The sequence below is a fragment of the Watersipora subatra genome, chromosome 1, assembly GCF_963576615.1.
Source record: "Watersipora subatra chromosome 1, tzWatSuba1.1, whole genome shotgun sequence".
NCBI lineage: Eukaryota > Metazoa > Bryozoa > Gymnolaemata > Cheilostomatida > Watersiporidae > Watersipora > Watersipora subatra.
Window position 1 is genome coordinate 5,350,576 of NC_088708.1, and position 21,577 is coordinate 5,372,152.

Below are 21,577 nucleotides of genomic sequence, written 5' to 3' on the forward strand. Positions count from 1 at the left end.
GCAGGATTTTTACTATTGGAATTTTTGTAGAAAGTGATGAAACAGTAGACCAACTCTCCGTTATTATTAACAACTATTGTAATTTTATTTTTTGAAAAACCAGAAAACACTAAATACGGTAGGTTGTTATTAGGTGGCTTTTGTGTTTAGGCATTAATCTTATTGCAGTGCACTAGAATATTTGTTGTAAATTTTCGAACGAAAATTATCGTAAATAGAAATAGGCATGTTTTTCATAGACTGTTATGAACTTTGAAAACACCTGAATTTTAAGGTACAAGTATTAAGAAAATATGTGCAAAGTGTTCACGATTTGATAAGAATTCAGGTTAGAAAGACTTCACAGTTCCATTGCTATAAGGCCGTGTTGCTGGACAACATTTAAAGGTTGACTTGCAACAAAATTCACATTACAGTTATTTGGTATCAAAAGATTCACCATGTCTTACTCTGTAATGTTGTAGGTGCGAAATATGTGGAAATGTGATTACAAGCTCTTAAAAGCTCAAAAGCGAACAGTTGATCACAGCCACACGAAACTGCCGTAGATCGGAATCAGTTTATTTTTCTGACGTAGTCATTACATTTGGTTATTGTTTTGTCACGTGATGTTCTCATGTAAATTGAAAGGCCAATAAAATGCTCAATATAAAACTTCTCGTAGCACTAGTTTATGACAAACACTTCAGGTTTTGCCGAAGACCCGTACCAAATATAGATGCTCGCTGCTTTACAGTTTTGTTTCGGCTTGGTCTAATCGTCTTGTCGTAATCTGATCATGTGACACATGCTTCGTGAATAATTTCTGCAGCACTTTTTGATTATCACAGGTGACCAACAGGCTCGTCATGTATATCAGACAATAATATGTACTCCTTCGAGCTAAGATTAAAATATTAAACGGATTTTCACGGTAGGTTATAAGATATCAGTGCTGAAAGTGACAGCATTACAAAGACGATAAAATAGACGCATAAGAACAATAGACACGGTTTTATTGAATGCGTGAAGTATATTTGTGAAAATATTTCGACGAATGAGATTGCGTAAAAGTGTAAACAGAAACCATATTGTACAACTACGTCCCATTTGAGCCATTTTGGAAAGAGATTCTAATCTACGGCGGTTTTGCGATGGCTGCGATTAACTGTTCGTTTTTGAGCTTTTAAGAGCTTGTAATCACATTTCCACATATTTTGCACCTACAACACAACAGAGTAAGACATGGTGAATCTTTTCATATCAAATAACTGTAATGTGAATTTTATTGCAAGTCAACCTTTAAATAAAACATTGTTTGTGTTATCATTCAGAGATATTGCTTGCGCATCAAATTGGTTCGTAAAGAAATCAATTACAATCAAACAGCAGATTATCAGGTAGTGTAGAAGTAACTTGTGTAGAAAACTAATACTCAACAGTTTGCACAACTATTGATGTACAGCTACCAGTTTCATTTACATGCATATATCTATGGTATCTAACTTGTGAGACATACATCTATGGTATCCAACTTGTGAGACATACATCTATGGTATCCAACTTGTGAGACACACATCTATGGTATCCAACTTGTGAGACATACATCTATGGTATCCAATTTGTGAGACATACATCTATAGTATCCAACTTGTGAGACAAACATCTATGGTATCAAACTTAAGAGACAAATATCTATGATATCTAACTTGTGAGACATACATCTATGGTATCCAACTTGTGAGACATACATCTATGGTATCTAACTTGTGAGACATACATCTATGGTATCTAACTTGAGAGACATACATATATCGTATCCAACTTGTGAGACATACATCTATAGTATCCAACATGTGAGACATACATCTATGGTATCAAACTTAAGAGACATACATCTAAGGTATCAAACTTAAGAGACACATATCTATGATATCCAACTTGAGCTTGAAAGACATATATCTATCCTTTGTTTTTTCGTGACGTCATTTTACCGTTGTCGACCATCTTTATAGACAATTTTATCATTAAAAACACGAAGCTTTTGCAATGAATTTTTGAAAACGATGCTTTTGTTTGCAATTTTTTTATTATAGTACCAAAACAACACCAAAAAGTACTAATAAATAAAAGAAAAACGATCGTTTTCTACAAATATGGCGGCTTTTTCGTGAACAAGCGCAAGTGCAAATGGCTTGATGATGTCAAAAAAACGATGGATTACGTTCTAAAGACTATTTTTACATAAAGAGTACTTAATGAACTTACACAGAATCTCCTTTAGCACCAGCAGCCAAATTCTCGTTTATGGTGTTTGAACTCTCAGCGACATCTGCTTGAGAGAGAAAACATCAAATCAAATTTTAACCCACCGGTAGGCAAGTAGGTACCCTTCTATTTGTTGAGACAAGATTCTTCTGGTCTTATAGATAGATGCCCATCCATGGCACAAGCTTTACCATTGATGGGAAAAAAAACAATTTGTCACAAAAGCTTCCCTTTGTCTTTAATTACTTGGAGAGAAATGAGAAAGATACAGTTAACAATAAAGATATGATCCTATAATAATGAATACTTCCTTTGATGGGTTCAATAACTTATATAAACTATACCAATAGTCAGGGACCTACAGACCACCCAGCCAATAATAACAATAATAACCAGACAATTATAACCAGACAATTATAACCAATAATTCATTCACAGCACACACACAATGGTTGGACTTCCACATGACTTCCTTCTGAAGATTTGGAACACATCTAAAAATTCTTAGATGAGTCCTGTCATTTATGACTGCAACAGGCATCAACTAGATAGACACACTTGTTCCATATGTGACCCAGAAATAACTAATATTTTTCAGGTGAAGTTTCAAGCAAGTATTGCAGCTTAATTCAGTATCTGGTCAAACCTTGATATACAAAGTTGATTTGTTCTCATACATGTACTTGCTTTGTATGTTGAAACTGCCTAGTGAGATGTGTCAACATACAAAGCAAACTAGAATGTAAATTGGACCTAGTAAACTGCCAGGTCGCGTGTTTGCTCTAAGTTAGAGCAAACACGCGACATGTCACAAGAAAATCAACCACAATGAGGCGACTACAAATTTTAAGTTATAATGCGTATAAGATCCATAATTATCCAGGGTTGGCAAAAATATCAATATTTTTAAAAATATCATATCACTGATATATATATCATGATATTTATTGATATTGTTGATATTTATGATATTTTTGGAACAAATGACATTTTTGAAGAAGATTTGAAGCTAGGTTGAATTTGTATGGTGTTTACATTGTGATTGATGTATTTTATAGGTTGTATGGGATCAGTCAGCAATGTTTAATACCAAACACTTGATTTATTGTAGGCCTAGTTTAATAATAATATTTATAAATATGAAACTGTTCGTTAAACATTGGATTGGAAATCATGACATGAATGCAAAGTGCAAACAAAATAGCGCAAATAGTAAATACACACTATGATAGTCTAAGCATGTTCTAATGTTCTACTCTTGTCTAGTTTACGTATTTGTAAACAAACACCAGCTTGCCAGCCTTCACCACACCTAGAAGATTTCTCAACTTGCTGTGAACCAGTCCACATGATGAAAACACACACTCAACACTAGCAGTCAGAGTTATATCATCATATTTATAGATTTTATACTGAGCCAGAATCCTTTGAAGCTAATCATTGAGAGATTTTCACAGAAAATGATGAGATATTCTGTCATCTCATTGAGTCAGTGTAATTTGCTTACGATTCTGTTTCTGGGTGTCAGATTGTTTAATTCAAAATCATGGATTATGAAGTTCAAAGGGTTTTCAACAGGCTGGTCTTCCAATAAGGCAATAAAATGTAACAGTTCAACATGAGATAATCAGGTTAGGGAGATAGTGCTGGGATGAAGGAATACAATTTAGATCTGAAAAAACTCTTCTCAACTCAATCAATTGGTCTAGCCAATGTCACTTCCTTGGTCTGACTGTCTTTGTTTATCTGTGTTGGGTAAGCCTAATAGGCCCCCATACAAGTATTTGATGATTTTAGGTGTTATTTTGTATTTTTAGACTGTTAGCAATAGTTGTAAGGTGAAAACGGAATGATAAAATAGATATTTCTCAAAAATATCGATTTTTTGACCTAAAAATATCATGTCTATCGGACATATATATCGATGATATATATCAAGCGATATATATCAAATCAACCCTGTAATTATCCACTCACAAAAATAATGTCTTTTTTTGTTGCCTAGCTCAAAAATTAATGCTTTTAAAAACCAAAATGAGAAGCAAACATTATCTTTCAAAACTTTTAGAAGCTCAACTGAAAGCTCCATTATGGGGAAGCATGAAGTGAAAGGGTGTTCTGCAGGTTGTTATATTATATTTTGTGTTTGTATGTTCCAATTTCTTAATATGGTTATCCCGTGTTACTACGCATGGTTGAAAAGTGGCTTGTTCGTAACTGAAACTGAAGACTCTAATAGTGTCTGTAACTTTTACATTGGACATTTGAAATAAGTTATGGCAGTTAAATTTATGGCTAATTTTATTATAACGAGGTTGAATATAATAATTCAATTACATAAATATCTGTGTAGGTTACAGTTGCAATGTCATATTCATAGGATATTTGGCAAAACAACACAATTATAAGCATAGTTTGATGATCAGTGACAATTATAAACTACCCAAATTAAAAATGCATGCCTTCGGTAGACAATTACTCATTTTTTTAAATTGGTTTTTAAAAATTAAACTTTTAAACATCTTTTATAAATACAATAGTGTAAGCAATTGTACATCAACGAATCTGTTAAATTTCAACTAATTAATCAAATAGCTAAAACAATACTAGGTCACTTTTCTAGAACATTACTTACAACATTGTTTCTTATGCCTATTGCTGATGAGCTTAGCAATAGCCATAGCATAGCCAAGCAATTATTACTTAGCCAATCACCAAAGTGTGCAGTAGGAAGCGAATAAGCAATGACACAATACTGAACAGCATTTTACAACAGGCACATGCCTGAGTCAAATCAAAATTAAAAATGTAGAACTGATTAGGCTGGCAAATAGTACATCATACGTCAGACAGGAGTTTTACTGTTGAGACAGAGTTGTTAAACAATTGTTATTTGCAGATGCTATATAGTACAGGGAACGCTTCTATAATGTACATTTCCTATAATGTTATTCCAAATAACGTAAAAAAATTATGTAAGGTTTTTGCTTCGTACTACATGAAAAATATAAAGTGTAAATCAGCACAAGTTCTCAAATTCGATTTGAATAACGATAATCTTGTAGTTAGCCTTAAAACATCGCATTCTTTTGCTCGTCGCATTTGTGAGACAAAAAGACGTACGTATAGTGTTATCCCTATTATATATACAAGCTCCATGACATTCAAGTTCGTCGTGATAGTTCGTCAGATGTGTCGACGAACTATCAGCATCAGTCGACCAATCTGAATGTCACGAGTTAGAGTATCTTTTATCAAAAGCTTCTCAAACTCGTGGTTAGGAAGTTGAAAGATTTTTATCCTAACTTTCATCCCTCTCGAGTCAGAAACGATGGACAGGTACACACTGCTCTTATTATAGTGAAAACAGATTTTTTGTTTTACTTTATTGTAGACATATAAAATATTTGTTATTAGTTTTCCTTTGCAGAATAGACTTTGCTGTCTAGAAAAAAAATCAACAAATCATTGCAAATGGTCGTCGAAAACATATTTAACTTATTTTTAAGTTACTGCAATTACAAACCATAAAACGAGTAAAAGTGATTAGGAAAGGGAGAAAAGTTGTCACTGCAAACCAATAATACTGCAGTTGCGGGACAGCTACAAATTAAAAAGTTAAGTCTAGTTTTTCATATTTGTGTGGCCAAAAGGGTGAGTTTGGAAAGATCTTGAACCAGCTTAGGCAGTTTACATGTATTTTACTGTTCGTATAATGTTAAGTTCATATAACATAAACGCTACCTGAAACATATTATTTACGTTGTAGGAACGGCTACCGTAATTATATTTTAAAAATTCATTTTTATATATGAGTATCTGCTCATATCTCCATTATTTCCGTTATCAGTAAATCAAATCATTTGATGAATGTAGAAAGCCATTCCAATGAGAAAATATCTCACAAATTTAGCAGCAGCAGAGAAAAAACTTTTCATTTATGTAGATTGTTTGAATTAACTTGTAATTCAAATCAAGTGCTGGGCCTAAATCAATTGCTGGGCCTTCGTACACATAGTGATCTAGTGATGTGTTATAATTCGCTTTAGCATATCAAAAGCAATGAAGATTTCAGCAAATATGTTATATTACAATGTTCAACATTTCATTTCTAAAATGGTCCAGTCAATTTCCCAGTGACACCGAGTTTGTCAAATAATTTAATTAAAAATTAGTTGTAAGCAGCTGTAAGGGGTTGTAAGGGTTTTCTTTTTGGAAGAAAAGTAAGGAAATAGCCATTTTGAATCGTTTCCAGCTTTCCTAGCAACGATTTTGTATAGTATGTTTAGCTTGTTCTCGATATGCTAAAAATGTTATTTGAATGTTGTGAAGAAAATGATTCACTAGAGTGGCAGGTTTTTCCAAAATGTGCAAAATAAAATCTTGACCTTGATTGTTCTCCAACTGAAAAGTATGATTGCCCTGAAAAATACTTTATTCAATTAGTTTCAGAGCTTAAAAACAATGATAAATATTTCAACTATATACAGAAATCACCAAATGAATTATAACAAAAAAGCGAATTATATGTAAAAAACTAAATATTTAATTTGCACTGACAAAACTCTATTTCAAAAATTTTGGAATGTTATATCCTAGAATGTTCTTCCTATGCCAGGACAAAAATTAGCTTAAATTTGACACCGCATCTCCAATAATTCACAATGAGAAGTGATCATAAGTAGTTGAGCTTTGACTATACAATAAGAAGTAAACTTTGTTTCCAAATCGCAACATAGCAACTTTGGTCTAGAAAACAGTTAAGATTTTGGAAGGATCACACAAAAAATATATAATAAAGCGTTCACCAGTAGTAAAAGATACAGTCAAACCTTGACTTACAATCACCTAAACTTAGAAAATTTTCAGCATGATATAAACTTGAAGCAAATATTTGAATTGACACGAGAAGTAATTTTCAAAGAATGACATCAAAAGTTTCTTGAAAAATTACACCTCTGCAAATCAGTGCATATGCACACAGTTCTTCAAATAGTCTGGTTCATAGAGTTGGAATAACAGTGCGTCATACTTTTCCGTCCTTGGTTTTAAAATTTTTTACCTCAAAAATACGAGTGCAAAAGGTAGTAGTGATGAAAACGAAAAGCAGCGAAGCAATTTTCAAAATTAAAACAAAAAACTTTGGAAACAAACGAGTAATCATTTTTAATCCATACTAGATCAAAAATCTACATATCTATTTAGTAATTACCATGAGAAAGAAAGTGAAAATGACACAAATAAAAGTCAGAAATTAGTGAAAACGGAAAGACCAAATTCGATGCGATTATTAGAGGCAAAACCTAAATTATAAAAGAACAATGTTAAGATATGTTAATTACAAGCTCAAGTGGTTTGTTATACTGCTGTAGCCCTGAATAACCACCTCAACCAATGCAACGCCCGTATCCTGTATCACCAAGGCTACACCTTTGTTCATAAAAATATCTCTATATTGACCATACTATTCGTATATTTAGTTTTTAATAGCTTATATAATACTGTGTTGTTAATGGCGTAAGACAGGCGTGCTGTTGGCTGATGGTAATGTATGATTTAGTGACGTTTAGTGGCTCGGTCTCTGGAAAAATCTTCAGACGGTTAAAAAGAAACGCGTGACCAACATGCGATGTAGAGGATCTAACTTTTTGGTAGTATTACCTGATACATGACCTGACAGTTCCTCTATCTTGTCCTCATCCATGAATGAATGCAAATAAAATTGGCCTCAACTTAATTCATGATACTTGGAATATCATTTGTAATAGCTTATACGCAGAACTCTTTGCTACTCTCCATGATGCTCAGGACCTCAGACCTAAACATTGAAAAATTACAATGAAGCAGTTTTACCAAGATGAATCCATCACATGATTTAATACAACAATTTCTATTATGAACTAAATGTACGAACTAGTATATAATTTCAATTGGGACTGATTAAACTTGCTATATGTGTGAAACTTACCAAAATCTCCCTTTTTAAACTGTGACAAAATAAAATGTGCTACAAAAATGGGCATTCGGTAGTGACATTTCGGAAGTACATATCTAAAAGAAAGTATTTGCAAATCAAAATTGAAGTGGCTCACTACTAATATATACAAAAAGGGTTAAATTTTCTTGACATTGAATTTCTTGCTACCGTAACAAGTTATGGGCTGGTTGAAAATACCTCATTGCATTTTTGGGGACGCCAAGTTACTTAGCCAAAAGGTATTGCCATGGAGTATGTAGGTTTTATGTAGACTTGAAACTTAGATGTATTAAAAAAATTGATTATGAGCAAACATGCCTTCTTAAACATTTGGAACAAAACAAATATATCACCTCTATTATATTCTTATTGCAGAAACTGATCAGCATCAAGTGGAAACTCAACTAATGAGTGAACAAGGGCCTTTTGGAGATGTTTTGTTGGTGCAGTAGATAAGCTTACTACTCACTTCAAGATTAGAAAACAAGCTCAATGGAAATTATTTAAAATTGTACCTGCGTCAACCCTTGTCTATCATGAGGCAAATTTAAGGCTGACTGAGATATTTTAACCATCACAATATACAGCAGCGTACTTATTTAAGTGATGCACGTCTATTATACATTAAAACTGTTGCTACACATTTGATCCATAAATGAGCTAGAGTACCCAAATGTAGTATTGAAAATGCAAAAAAATTACTGAGTCAATATTCCTCAAACTGCAAGTAACAGAGTTGTCAAGGCATTATAGTAATGAACAAATTATTTGAACTGCACTGTAGAAAAGCTTCAGTATACCTTTTAAGTATTTCAACTAGCCACCTTAATACACCTCATCATATCTTTATAAACACTTAGAACACCATTTTATTTCCTAAGTTAAGAACATTAAAAATATCCTTACTTTTTAAAACTAACCGTAGGCCTGTAAATGGGGGTATGTTTAAAAATAGAAAGATTTTGAAAAAGAGCCATAGTTGAGCACAGAAATACGCTTATTTAAATAATAGCATTTTTAGCCATCTTTTCATTTGTGGCAATGTTCACATAAAACACATTTTAAAGATATAGCCACAGTTTTTACATAGATAGTTTTATGTTAAATTTTAGTTTTCATTTTTTTCAATAGTTTATGACTGAAGACCCGAAACTGTTCCTAAAATAGTAGCATCAAAGTGCTTTCCTCATCCCTCATTTTTGGTCGCTTGTGCAAAAGTGTCAAGCTTATCGACAATAGAACGCATATTTTTATGAATAAAAAACTGAATAACAAAACTAAACATTTTGTTGCCTTTCGTAGTAAAATTTGAAATATTCAAGCCAGATCAAAACAACAGTTTATAAGAATGCTAGCATACTGTTTTTTATGATATCCTTACTTCATGCATTTGTAGAACTATACTATATGACATTTCATATTTTACAGCTTGTAATATGCTGACCTGCTTCTTGTTTTTAGCAAACAAAAGCTACTACGCTGCTAGTAAGGTTGTTGAAAGTATCAATAAATGTTCGTCTTTTATTTTCTACAGAAACTTTGATGGCAGTGTAGCGGAAATTGCAATATAGTATCTGACAGCAAAAAGGTCAAGTTGTATGACATCAAGTGCAATCTATTCATATTTACAATACTGCTCCAAAGTTAGTATAGATATAATTTGATACATTTTAAACACTTGATGAACATTAGAAATAAAAATGTTACTCTTCAGATAAATTGCTATTATTTAAAATTACTAATAAAATTATAATTTTATATAAGCTTGCAGTTGGTTTACTGTACATCATCGTAATCAATCTCTTGCTCGTTTAAAACTTACTGCAATGCTTGTTGAAGTAATAGCACTTCTCATCAAGCATTAATTCTAGGCAATAGACGGCAGCACACTAAGTCTTCACACGAATACAATTATACAAATGTATAGGTTGGCCTCTAATCAAACAAACAATCAAGTTGCAAAAAAAAACAAGTAAGATTGTGTTACATGCAAGAGAAAAATATATGAGATGCTTATTATTGCCGTTTAAAAACAAAACTAAAAATAGTAGGTATTATAATTTAAAGTTGGAGGTAAATGTAGTGCTAATGATTGGCATCTACAAAAACTAATAACCCTAAAAATAGCATAGCCTTTACAAAGATTTTTTCGAACATCTATAAATGTCATGATAAAAAGGCGATTACATAAATTAGGTATAATGAACCTGCATTCTGATAAACGATTTAATCCTTAGGTCTAGCTTGCTTTGTATTTACTTAAGCATTGTAAGTTAAGTTTAGCATAACAAAAATAATTTTAATGTTTCCCCTGGCTCTATTTGAGTGTAATACAACGCTTGAAGGAGAGCCATGCTACCTATCTACGTGACTAAATATCTAAACTTGTTTGAAAAGCTTGCACCTAATTAATTGATTGTTACGCATAGACTATAAAATTGAATGTATCAGCTAATTATCCATGCAGCTATTCATGCACATAAGTAATTATTTAACTGCCAAATAAAGTTGATGAATCTGCATGCTTATAACACAATAGAATTGTTATACTAGAGGCGAAAAACAATTGGCATTACACATCTCGCAACTTCGTGGAAACACGATAATGTCTCTTTTACACCAGTTACTTATCTGATTTTCGATAAAACGCCGTACATCATAACAGTTGCTAAATTAAGTATTTAGGTGTTTCCTGTTAAATAGTCGAGTCAAATACCAATCATTTTGAATGATATATCTATATTAATACCCTGTATATGTACCACGTATTGCTTGTTTCTTTACTACATGATTAACTTTGCAAGACAAAATTTGGTTTGTTGAAAGCTAGCACGACTTTATCGATCCGTAAGTTTATTTGTTTGGCAACATAAGTTTCGACCATTAGTTTTTCGACTAAACCTCCATTTACCGTTAATTTATCATCAAGTTATTCATACACGGGTACATGTACGATTGATTATTTGCCACTCTCATACCACAGAAACGTAAATATTATAGTGTTTTAATTTGTACTTCCAACGTCTTAAAGGAAATTTAAAGGTAAAAATTAGTTGCAAAGAGATTCAGAAATTGTTGTTGTAACAAAATTTAGTGCAGTTCTGCCATGGCTCTTTTAGTAGCACCCATATGATGGCATAACAGACCAAGATGATTGATTAGCAGTGCAATGTTTATGAATCAAAGCATAAAAGTGAGTTCAATGTCGAGTTTCCTAACAAGAACATTTCCCGCGAAGTCTTGTGTCAATATTAAAAAATGTTTGCCATGTTTTAATTTTAAAGATATTTCTTATTTAGAAACTTTTTGTATACTTTCTTGGATTCCCTTAAGAGAAAATGCCCTTTAAAATTAATTGTAGCAATTAATGTAAGCAAATGTGAAGAATGTAAGAAAATTAATGTAGAAATTAAAATGCAATAAGTAATAAAATGGATTGATTCAAAGCTAGCGTCACAATTAATTTATTAGAGATAAAATAAATGCAAGTCAACGAGTTCATCTTGCCAATTAGTGGTGATACCAAAGAAAAAATGAGTGTCTCCGAAAACCTGACGAGTTTGTTCTGTTATGTGACCATACTTGGTATATGCTGCTTATGTCACATCTCATGATAACGGTGTCACAAAAATAATTGCTTATACACAACATTCATGCCAAAATATTGTAACAAGTTAATCAAATTCTAAAGCTGGGTTTTGTGCTTTGACCATATTTAAGCATAGGCTACTGACATTGCTTGATAAAGCCTAATTCCACATTAATCAACATTTTATTTGGAGTCAACAGTTAAGGTGAACTCTGTAATAAGATTCTCGCTAGAGGTATCAAAAATTTTGCCACGCTCAATGATTTTTCACGTTTGGGCATATCACTTTTGGTGGAAAACCCTGTTTAAACAGATCAAGCAGAGGTGTGCTTGATCTGGCAACTTGTCAAAGCTTCTGCTTTAGAGGCTATCAATAATTGCTTTAATTGTGAGCAAATTACGTTTTAGGCCACTTGTATAAGTTTAAAGTCTAACTGAATACAAACTGTAATTTTGTTGGTTTTGGGCAAAGTTATATAATGGCTAAGGCCGTTTTTGGCAGGATTGTGATGCGCGGGACATTTGAACGCTTCTTTGCAAACTTCTCAGCTCAAATGCGAAATTCTGGTGTCATTCATACTGTTTTAGAAAGCACTTGACATCAACTATCACTGAATGAGATTTCATCTTCGCCATGCAATGCATTAACAAATTATGAACCATTAAAGCTGGTGTGACGCGCAGGACCATAATTTGGCATGAAAAACTACTCTTTGATCAATTGGAAAAACCTTATGAAATTTTGGACTCATAACATTATTATTTGACAGGATCAAAGCTCTATTGTCCTTCTATTAGGAATACATATCATTTTGTTTCTAGGCCAAAGTTTAATGATTCTGTAAGGTTTGAAAGAAGACTACCACCTGTGACGCGCGGGACTGTGACGCGCGGCACAAAAATAACATTATGAAAAATTAAGCATTTTTTTATGTTTTGTAGTTGTTATACCACAACTTGTTATGAGTTGCAGTTGTATCTTTGAATATACTTGTGCTAAACCAACCATTAGTTTAAAATTGCTATATATTGTATTTATTTTATTTAAACATAAAACACATAACTTGAAGATTGTCAGACTTTCATGCAGTAAACTATTTTTTCTTAGAAACATATTCTGCCATTATTATTGCCTCATTTTCTAGTACAAAGTGTCTCAGTGACCTGGTAGTTGCTGCTGGTACAATAACTGGAAATACTTTAAGAAGAAAATTCCTGTGGGTGGTTCTTATGTCGTCGAGGTTTGGCCACGTGAACTGTTTGCGTGAACTGCTTGCATGCACGGTGTATGTACTTTATAGTGTAGGTACCTTCATTAGCTTTCCCTGTGTGTATTTCGCCAATGCTGACTTCGAATGCATAGGCCATTGCGACCAGTGTTTGTGGTAAAAACTGAGCCAACGCTTGTGAAGTATTTCCTGTGGTCACCTTTTGATTAGGTTCACTGCTCGGTGTGGATAGAACTGGCTGCCAAGGGGAAGAACACCATTCCATCAGAGTAACATCACCATCTTCTTTAATTGCTATATGATGGCAAGATCTAATGCCATGAATTGGAGGTGCAGTGGACCAGCGTTCTTTGCAGATCCTTGCTTTTTTAGTGATCATATTTTCTGAGATGTATAAAACCATTATTGGTTTCACTGATTTGGAAGTTATTATTGTTGCAGCTTCTGCAAATGACTTTGCCGAGTTCACGGCATACCATCCTCGATATACTGCCATTAGAACCTGTTGTTTGATGCTTTTCCCAACACCATCTACTGTATCTTTGCCATGCGATGTCTCAAAAAAACTGCAGTCAGCTGGCATACCCATTTCTTCCTTATGGCCTATCAAGTTCTCAACTGTGAACCGATTTTTGATTTGCGAAGCGGATCCATCACTTACATAATGAATATGTTGCCAATTAATATTTTCTGCTTTCAGAAATTTCACAAGTTCTCTATTAAACGTGTAAACAGCATCCTTAGTGTGTTCTAGGCTATCACTAACTATTGCACAGCATTTGTGGGCTAGGACTCCATCAGCTTATAATAAATCATGACAGTGAATACTGTCACCCTTATTGTGGTGTAGTAGGTGCTTTAGATTTTGGTTGCTTGCTTACAGTTAATGTTCTCACCGAAACCTTTGTGAATGATCACTTCCCCATTTTTCAAATTCTGTTTGAGGTAACTGATTGTTTTGTGTTGATGGTTGGAAGTGTACATATAGAGGGAAAATGATGTCTGTCAGTATTTCAGCAGCGCAAGCAAGTCAGATGATGGCATCAGATCTTCAAACTTGTTTAGAAAGCCGTTTTCACCATCTCTCCATTGGTAGAAATTCACATGTTCTTTAGCGCTAACAACCAAACTACTGATTGGATCGGCGCTACAAGAGTCACATTCTCTCTTTACACATAATTCATTTTCCATGTTACACACAGTTTTTTTCAGTAGCTGGTGAACAGTAGTAGGCATTTCCAAAGAACAGACACTGGCCTGCCACAGGCCCAGTAGAGCTAATTCCGCATTTTCGCAGTATTTTCAAGCACAGACAATTTGATCATGTCTAGAAACTGGCTTGCAATTTACTGGGCTTAACTTTTTTAATTTACTAGGGCTCACCTTGACATCTGGATACTCCTTATTGAAAATCTCAAAGATGTCACTCAATGTGTAGTTCAGCAGGTGTTTCCGAAGCTTTCGTCGCTTGTGGACAGGAAGTGTGGCATGATGTTAACAGCAGTTTGGGAGTCATTAGAATACATGCCAGTTCCAAAAAAGTCTTACCGTATCTAGAAGGGAAACCTACTTTCTCTACTGACTGAAAATTCAATGCGTGAGTGAAAGAGAATTTTTGTAACCGTACTTTAAAAATACACATTTGGTTCAAAGATTATCTCGTGATTTGCACACTAGGTGTGTGTATCAGAAGAGTAGGCTAATATTGGCAAGCTCCAGATTTTGAGTTACAAAACATCATAAAATAATTCTAATTCATTATTTTTCTCAAAGAAACTGGCTTTTAGACTTGGAATATCTAGCATTACTTTCACATGCCAGCGTATCAAAGAGAACTCCCAAACAAAGGCAGACATCACCATATTATTAAAAATGTCCCGCTCGTCACAAATACTTCCATGTACCTATAAAACAAAAACTTGCAGTATTTTCAGCAAATTGGCGAGTTTGGCTAAGCTATAGCAGCCCAAAATCGAATTATAGATAAGAATTTTTCATCTCAGATAGCTCAGATAGAAGAACAGGCTGCAACTAAATGCACTAAAATTGTGACGCGCGGGATAAACTAATTTTTGCTCGCCTGAATTATAAGGAGAAATTTGCATTTGCTCGAAAAAAACTACGCAAAAACAACAGCTTGTCAAGACAGGCTAACTCAATGTACTCTAAACATACTGTATGTGCAGTTGTAGCTGGAAGAAACCTTTTGGAATAGTTTTTATGTAAGAAGACTTTGACAAGATAGTATTGAGTCACTTGTTTGCTCAGAAGCACTAACTATGAGTTTGAATGCAGATATTTAAGAAATACCAATTCAGAAGATGCTGCTTCGAGTTTGTCAAAGTGTTTAATCACAAACCACTTAACAAAACTATTCTGAATTGCCAAATCGTAGTCAGCAGAAAGTGTGGCAAAAATCGGATTTCTGGTATGATAAAAGTAATATCAGATAATGATGAGCACTACTATATTTTTCCTGTGAACGCATAGAATAAAAATACAAGAAAAACTTTTTAGATTGACATATAAACTGGGAGTGACTCGCATTGTTTAGGTTTAACAGTCTCTGCACTTTTTCTCACCACCTATTTATGAAAAATGTCTCGCAGATCCTGACAGTCACAATTCACACCATGCAATGATCTACTTTTAATGTTTATGAAAAATGGAGTAGAAGAAAAGCGAGTTCGATGAGTTACTTTGGTTATAAAACTAAAGCTTGATCTGAGTTCTAAACTATTCTGCCAGTTTTTCTACTATCTTCCGTTACTATTCTACTATAAGTTGGTGAAGACAGTTAGTTGGTACAGTATCTGTAATGGCGGAAAAGCCTCATTAATCTGTGGTATTATCTGTTACACAATGGTCAACCAGTTATAGGAATTGATCATATCTGAAGATTAATATGTGAAGATGTGTAGACAGCTAGCAAAAACATGAATGTTACACATGTAGACATAATACTTTTATCACCTATGTATTTGGTTGCAATATCATAAACTACAGTACTTTTAAATGCTTAAAAAGCGCAGAGGTCATGCTTTATGGTACGGAATGAAGAGCTAACTATGGTTTTTATCTTGTCAAATTTAGAGATTCAAAACCTATCGCGTCAGATGAAATTCTCTATTCAAGCTCTAGTAGTGTTGCTGCAGTCACTCATCTGCTTCGAATTACTGTTTTAGAGTGTTCCTGGTTTTATCGTACTTGAAAAAGGATGATGTATTTTCACTGCTTATTTCCAATTATTTTTTCTCAGTTGCGCTGGTACTGATTACAATCTGAGTGAAAGGTTGGCTATCACACAAACTATTGTGTGCTGTTCATGCTGTACACAGTATAGCTCTGAATCTTTAACATATTAATCTGTTAATATTAATCTTAGTAGTTGGACATAGTGACTAGCGGCTGACAACAGGCAATGAAAACAAGCAACAATACTTGCTTTTAATATTCCACATTTGTTGCAATTTGCGGTTTTTGCAACTTTTTGTTAGTTGACAGTTTACACTTGTGCCAAATTGTGGCTGATTGGAATTTTGGAACTATAGCGCGAAGTCCTTAAAAATAATTAATCATTACAAATTTCTTGCTTAAAATAAGACTGTCCAAATCGTCGTTGTGTAGATTAATTGTTGCCTTACATTTTGCAGACTACATCTTGCAGGCTTACACCTAAAGTGACAATGGGAGCTGATATATTGAGCAGGAAAGCCCTCATCTATTCTTCAACTACTTTTGGCAGCCGAATAATCTCTACTGCTTTCAATTTTTACTATGTAAAGATTTTTTTGGACAAGTATAACATGAACCAGACGTCGTTTCAAGCATCGCAATTCATATTCGCCTTCTGGAACGCTGTCAATGACCCTTGGTTCGGATATTTTCAAGATACCGCAAAGGACAGTTGGGTTAAGGTCAGACGCAAATGCATTTTATACGGAGCTTTCCCATGGGTGCTGACTTTTCTCTTACCTTGGTTTCCCTGGGCAGATTATACAGACGGCAGCAATGGATTTTTGTGTTTTTTGCAAGGCTTGTCATCTCTCTGCTTGTTTGACACATTTTTCACATTTTGTTTGTTGGCTCACTGCGCTCTCATGACGGAGTATGGCGAAACTGATGAAGAACGACTTCAAATGGTCAAATATAATGGTGTTGCTGGGATCCTCGGTAGCAGCTGCATTTTTATTACTGACCATTATTCTGCTGGTCTCACTGAATATGGTACATTCCAGTTTATATGCCTGCTAATGGCTGTAGTAGCATTAGCTGCTTTTTACATAACAGGCAAGTATGCAGTGACGCAGTATGAAAGTGCGGAGGTGACCTTGCCAAGCGGCTCGTACTGGTCACTCACCAAAGACATCTTTAAGAATAAAAATTTTCGCATGTTTGTCGTCATGAACTTTCTACAAGAATTACACATAACATATGTGATCAGCTTTGCCATGATATTCACTGAGCAACTTATACCTATGGAGGAGCTTTCATCAGGTGCACGAAGTATTCTCCTCGGAGCTCTCATGATGATAGCTCAAGTAAGTGCCATTTCCACAACTAGCCATTTCTGTGAAACTGTTCTTCATACAAAGCTGGTTTTTTTAAATCAGAGTTTGCAAATGGGCTTGAATTCTACAACTATTATGCAATACAAACTGTTGGAATTTTTGTAGGTGGCAGTTGTCGTAGCCTCTCCAATAGTAGCCAAAGTAGGTTTGTATCGAGTTGAAATGGCAACATTTTATTTGAAGATAGCACTTGGTTTGATTATGTACTTCTCAGGAGCTGGTCGCACCATCTGGTACATGCTCTTTCTCATTGTAGATTAGTAAGTTACTTAAATCATACTAGTTATTCTTAATCGAGCTCTGTTCTAGTCAGCTGTGCTTCTCATCTTCCTCTTTGCACATACTTCCCAATACGAGGAAGTCTCTCGTATGTCTATTGTAGGGCTTTTTAGAATGTGCCAGTTTCAAGCTTGCCCGCCGTTTTGAAGAGTATATGATTCATTTAAAAGCATTTCCCTAGTTTGAATCTCTAGAGCTGTATATTAGTTGTTAAAAAGCAAAAAATATTTGCAATTTCACAATGCTGCTTGTCAAATTGTCACACAATTATGTAACTCGTTCCTCATGGAGTCCTGCCTGTTTTTTTCAGTACCTTATCTGATGGAGCTTTTAGCTTCTTCAGTATAAACTTGTCAGACATAGCGGATGAAGATATGAAGATAAACGGCCGAAAGTGAGTGATTCTTTATTTTTAATATTATAACTAACTGGTCAAGTCTTATAGTAAAATATTGTAACAAATATCAAAAACTTCACTGTGATCCTTATAGTTACTGTTATCATGGAGTTGTCTTACTTTTTATAGTGGAGGTTTAGAGTGTTTGATGTTCAAGTTGTAAGATATAGTAGTGGGTTTTTACATAGCTAAACATACAGAAACAGTGCAATACATGTATTGTCAATGCTATCGGTATTAGTTTAGGTTATTTATCAGTTATTATCAAGATGTGTATGTCTGGTCTCCATTTTAGAGATTGCAACAGAGTTTTCATCTGATTTGGCTGGGGGTCTAATGAAACTTTTTCGGCTAGTGAAGTATGATTTATTGATTAGCTTATCAAAGAGTTAATTACATGCTATATGTTTATGTGAAAGTAACATTCTAAAGGATACATATTTATATTAGCAAACTAGTCTAGTTACTCACTGTTATTTACGTATGTGGTTAAGTTTAAAATGCAGCCACTATTCCAACAGAAAATAAATACTACTAGAGCACTGGTGAAATTTGCTATGGTCTGTTTGTTAAGTCATTCATTGAAATCACCATCAATTCCCTCTGTTCTCGTAGAAAGCCTATCGCTAGCATGGTATATGGATCCAATGCCGCGGTCGTAAAGCCTGCTCTCTCATTGGCTCCCATGGTCGTAGCTGCGATGCTGAGCAGGAGTGGATATGATGCTGTCAAAGCTGGCACGGCTACCCCAGAGCAGACCGCTTATCTACAGCAAATCATATTTACTTTCTCTTGTTTCGCTCCTGTCATTATCGGATCTGTACAGATTTTTGCATGGAGGCAGTATAGGCTAAGAGGTGAGAATCCAAACAGAAATATAGATGTAAAGCCTTCTCTAGCATCATCATCATCTTGAATGTTGGCTAGCTTATTTTACAAGTGCGCCTTTTGATAGCGATCTTTCATTACTTAAATCCTTGATATATAATTCTGTCTGTTAATAACACTCCAACTAATATTCAGATATCTCAGCTACTGTTTGTGCGCTTTTATTCAGCATGGACCAAAGAAAAAAATTTCCATTGCTTCTAGTAGATGATTGAAACGAGTGCGAAATAACGAGTAGCCATAGGATTATTTCACTTTGTGTATGTTTGTGACATAAAGTAAGCATACCTTGAAGGCACAGCATTGACATAATGCGTCAGTTCCTCCCTTTCAATTTCAACATTATACTCGTATGTTTATGTAAGATGGCAACAGCAACCTGCATGTTACACACATTACCACAAATGGCTGGGCTACAATACTTGATGTAACAAGCCAACAATGGTTTATAGTGCAGCAATATTTTCTCTTGTCGCCATTTCCTTTTGTATCTCACCGCCACCTACTCCAGGTTTCAATGTTGCATATTTTATTACTATTTTTGTGCCCACTTACAGGAAAATGAGAAGTCCAGGTAACCTTGTCGCAGCTTGTTCTGTGTTCACCTGCAATTGTTTTGCAACCTTTCACTTTTATCAGTTGTGTGAGCCGTTTGGACCAGCTAACTAATCATTCCAATTATAACACTTCATTTAATTTATTATCAGTTTTCACAAATTATAATTACAAAAACTAACAATTGTCTTTCATTGCGACTGACTGACATTGTATTGATCTATGTGCGTGTAAGCAATAGCGTGACTACAAAGTGTATAAGCTATAAAAACCAAAGTGTTGTAAGAGGGCTACAGGATGCTGATAATGGTTATAATTTGACTAACAGTGTGACTATAGTCATGTCTCTAAATTATGTGTGCACAAAAGTCTTAAAACAGATCATAGCTCCAATAGGATATAAATATTTTGCAAAAGCAGTGGTTCAAAGAAACTAAAGTGAAGTGTAAAAATTAGCTATTTATGATATTAGCCTTTAAACATAGATGAAAGCAGAACTTTCAAATGATGAGGATAAGAAACCAGCAGCAAATTCAATGATGAATATTCATTGTGGAATAGGTAGACTTGAGTATGTAGTGTAATCATTGTCATTCAGCTGGTAAAATATTCCAGCAATAATTTACATGGACTAACATTTGTAAGACACATCAGCACAGAATATCAGATCATATATTTCATAGCAATGTAAACATGAGGGCAAGAGGGCCGCAGAGCGCTATAGACGATTTATCAATAGGTAAGTAGACTCGAGGATCGACCTCAAGTGCTTTCGCTATCCATCTTAATCTCTGTCTTAATCTCTGTTTTAATATCAATTCTGTCCACCTCTAAAGTCTTATCCAGGCCTGTCACAAGTTCAATGGCATCAAGCAGCATCTACAGAGATGAAGATAGATGCGGCATGTTTGAATAGCTGAGTACACAATACAATTAATTAAATTTAGCAGAAGCTATGTAGAGTGATAAAACCTTGAAACAAGTTAGCTTGACAACCAACTATTAGTACTGAGTCAGTGTCAACCCATCAACAGCTCCCAGAAAATGGGAAAGATTTGACAGATTTACCTATTCCAATGGGTACAACTGGTCAACTATGCCCTCCAATCGGAGCACAGTAGCAGGTGACCGAGTATCAATGGCAGACTACGGCATATAGGAATTTGGAAAGGAGTCGCCATACTAGTAGGCAAGCAAAGAATTGAATAGTAGCATGAAAGCATTAATGAAGGCAGGAAAACTATGGCTGTGCTAAATATGCTGCAGCAGCCATCGATGATAAATAATCATATTATGGTAATAACTATCAACAGTTCATTCTACAATATTGGAGATACATGTAATAGTGACTCTTGACAGTAATGGTCAACTATGATTTGAGTGCAGCAAGAAACAAAAGAACACATTTTGTATTTGCAAGGTATTTTGCTCTAAAAAAGGTATCACGAATGTATTTATTTTTTACAAAATAAAAGGCATTAAAGATTAAATACAGATTAAAGATTGTTAAAGATGTCAGATTAAAGACAAATGGTAAAGTTTTGAACATTTTAAAAATGCATGAATAGCTTCTAAAAGAATGTTACATCTATCTAAGCTTATTGCTGTAAAATTAGCTAACTTGGTTCACAATATTAATGGCTTCACATCTTTTGAAACTGGTAAGTCTATTAAAAAAAACCATTGTGTTGATTTTTGTACTTGGCTTGTGTATAAGGAGCATTGTAAAAAGGCTTTTATTGCTAAATTGTTTATATCCTGGGTAAAACAAGTCGGTTAACTTAACTACCATGATGCATCTGCAAATCTGTTGCCAAGAACCTAAGACAAAATTTGCACACTCGT

General features: G+C 34.3%; 2 protein-coding genes across 9 annotated transcripts in view; one reads left to right on the forward strand and one right to left on the reverse strand.

Annotated features, from left to right (window-relative positions):
- Positions 1–10,958: 10,958 nt before the first annotated feature.
- Positions 10,959–20,160, forward strand: LOC137396499 (transmembrane protein 180-like). Of its 3 annotated transcripts, XM_068082819.1 has the most exons (6): positions 10,959–11,071; positions 16,696–17,583; positions 17,719–17,873; positions 18,203–18,286; positions 18,905–19,146; positions 19,735–20,160. In XM_068082819.1, exons 2-6 carry the CDS (start codon positions 16,729–16,731, stop codon positions 19,740–19,742), a joined length of 1,344 nt encoding a protein of 447 aa, XP_067938920.1. In that variant the 5' UTR covers positions 10,959–11,071; positions 16,696–16,728; the 3' UTR covers positions 19,743–20,160. The 3 variants fall into 3 exon arrangements, with proteins under 3 accessions (XP_067938920.1, XP_067938901.1, XP_067938910.1); XM_068082800.1 differs by having other exon boundaries at positions 18,905–20,160; XM_068082809.1 differs by lacking the exon at positions 10,959–11,071 and having other exon boundaries at positions 16,086–17,583; positions 18,905–20,160.
- Positions 20,161–20,306: 146 nt separating this feature from the next.
- The window catches only part of LOC137396462 (band 4.1-like protein 3), a 33,592-nt gene continuing 32,321 nt past the window's right edge, over positions 20,307–21,577 (reverse strand). For all 6 annotated transcript variants that reach the window (XM_068082778.1, XM_068082789.1, XM_068082781.1 and 3 more), the window contains one exon: positions 20,307–20,611. In XM_068082778.1, coding sequence (XP_067938879.1) covers positions 20,495–20,611 — 117 coding nt within the window. In that variant the 3' untranslated portion in view covers positions 20,307–20,494. The remainder of the gene's footprint in view (positions 20,612–21,577) is intronic.

What these genes read in the sequence shown, in the direction of transcription:
- LOC137396499 (XM_068082800.1), top strand. Translation starts at nt 16,729, where the DNA reads ATGGGAGCTGATATATTGAGCAGGAAAGCCCTCATCTATTCTTCAACT. An exon ending in CTCTCATGATGATAGCTCAA is followed by an intron (nt 17,584 to 17,718) that starts GTAAGTGCCATT and finishes GAATTTTTGTAG; the next exon opens with GTGGCAGTTGTCGTAGCCTC. An exon ending in ATGAAGATAAACGGCCGAAA is followed by an intron (nt 18,287 to 18,904) that starts GTGAGTGATTCT and finishes CTGTTCTCGTAG; the next exon opens with AAAGCCTATCGCTAGCATGG.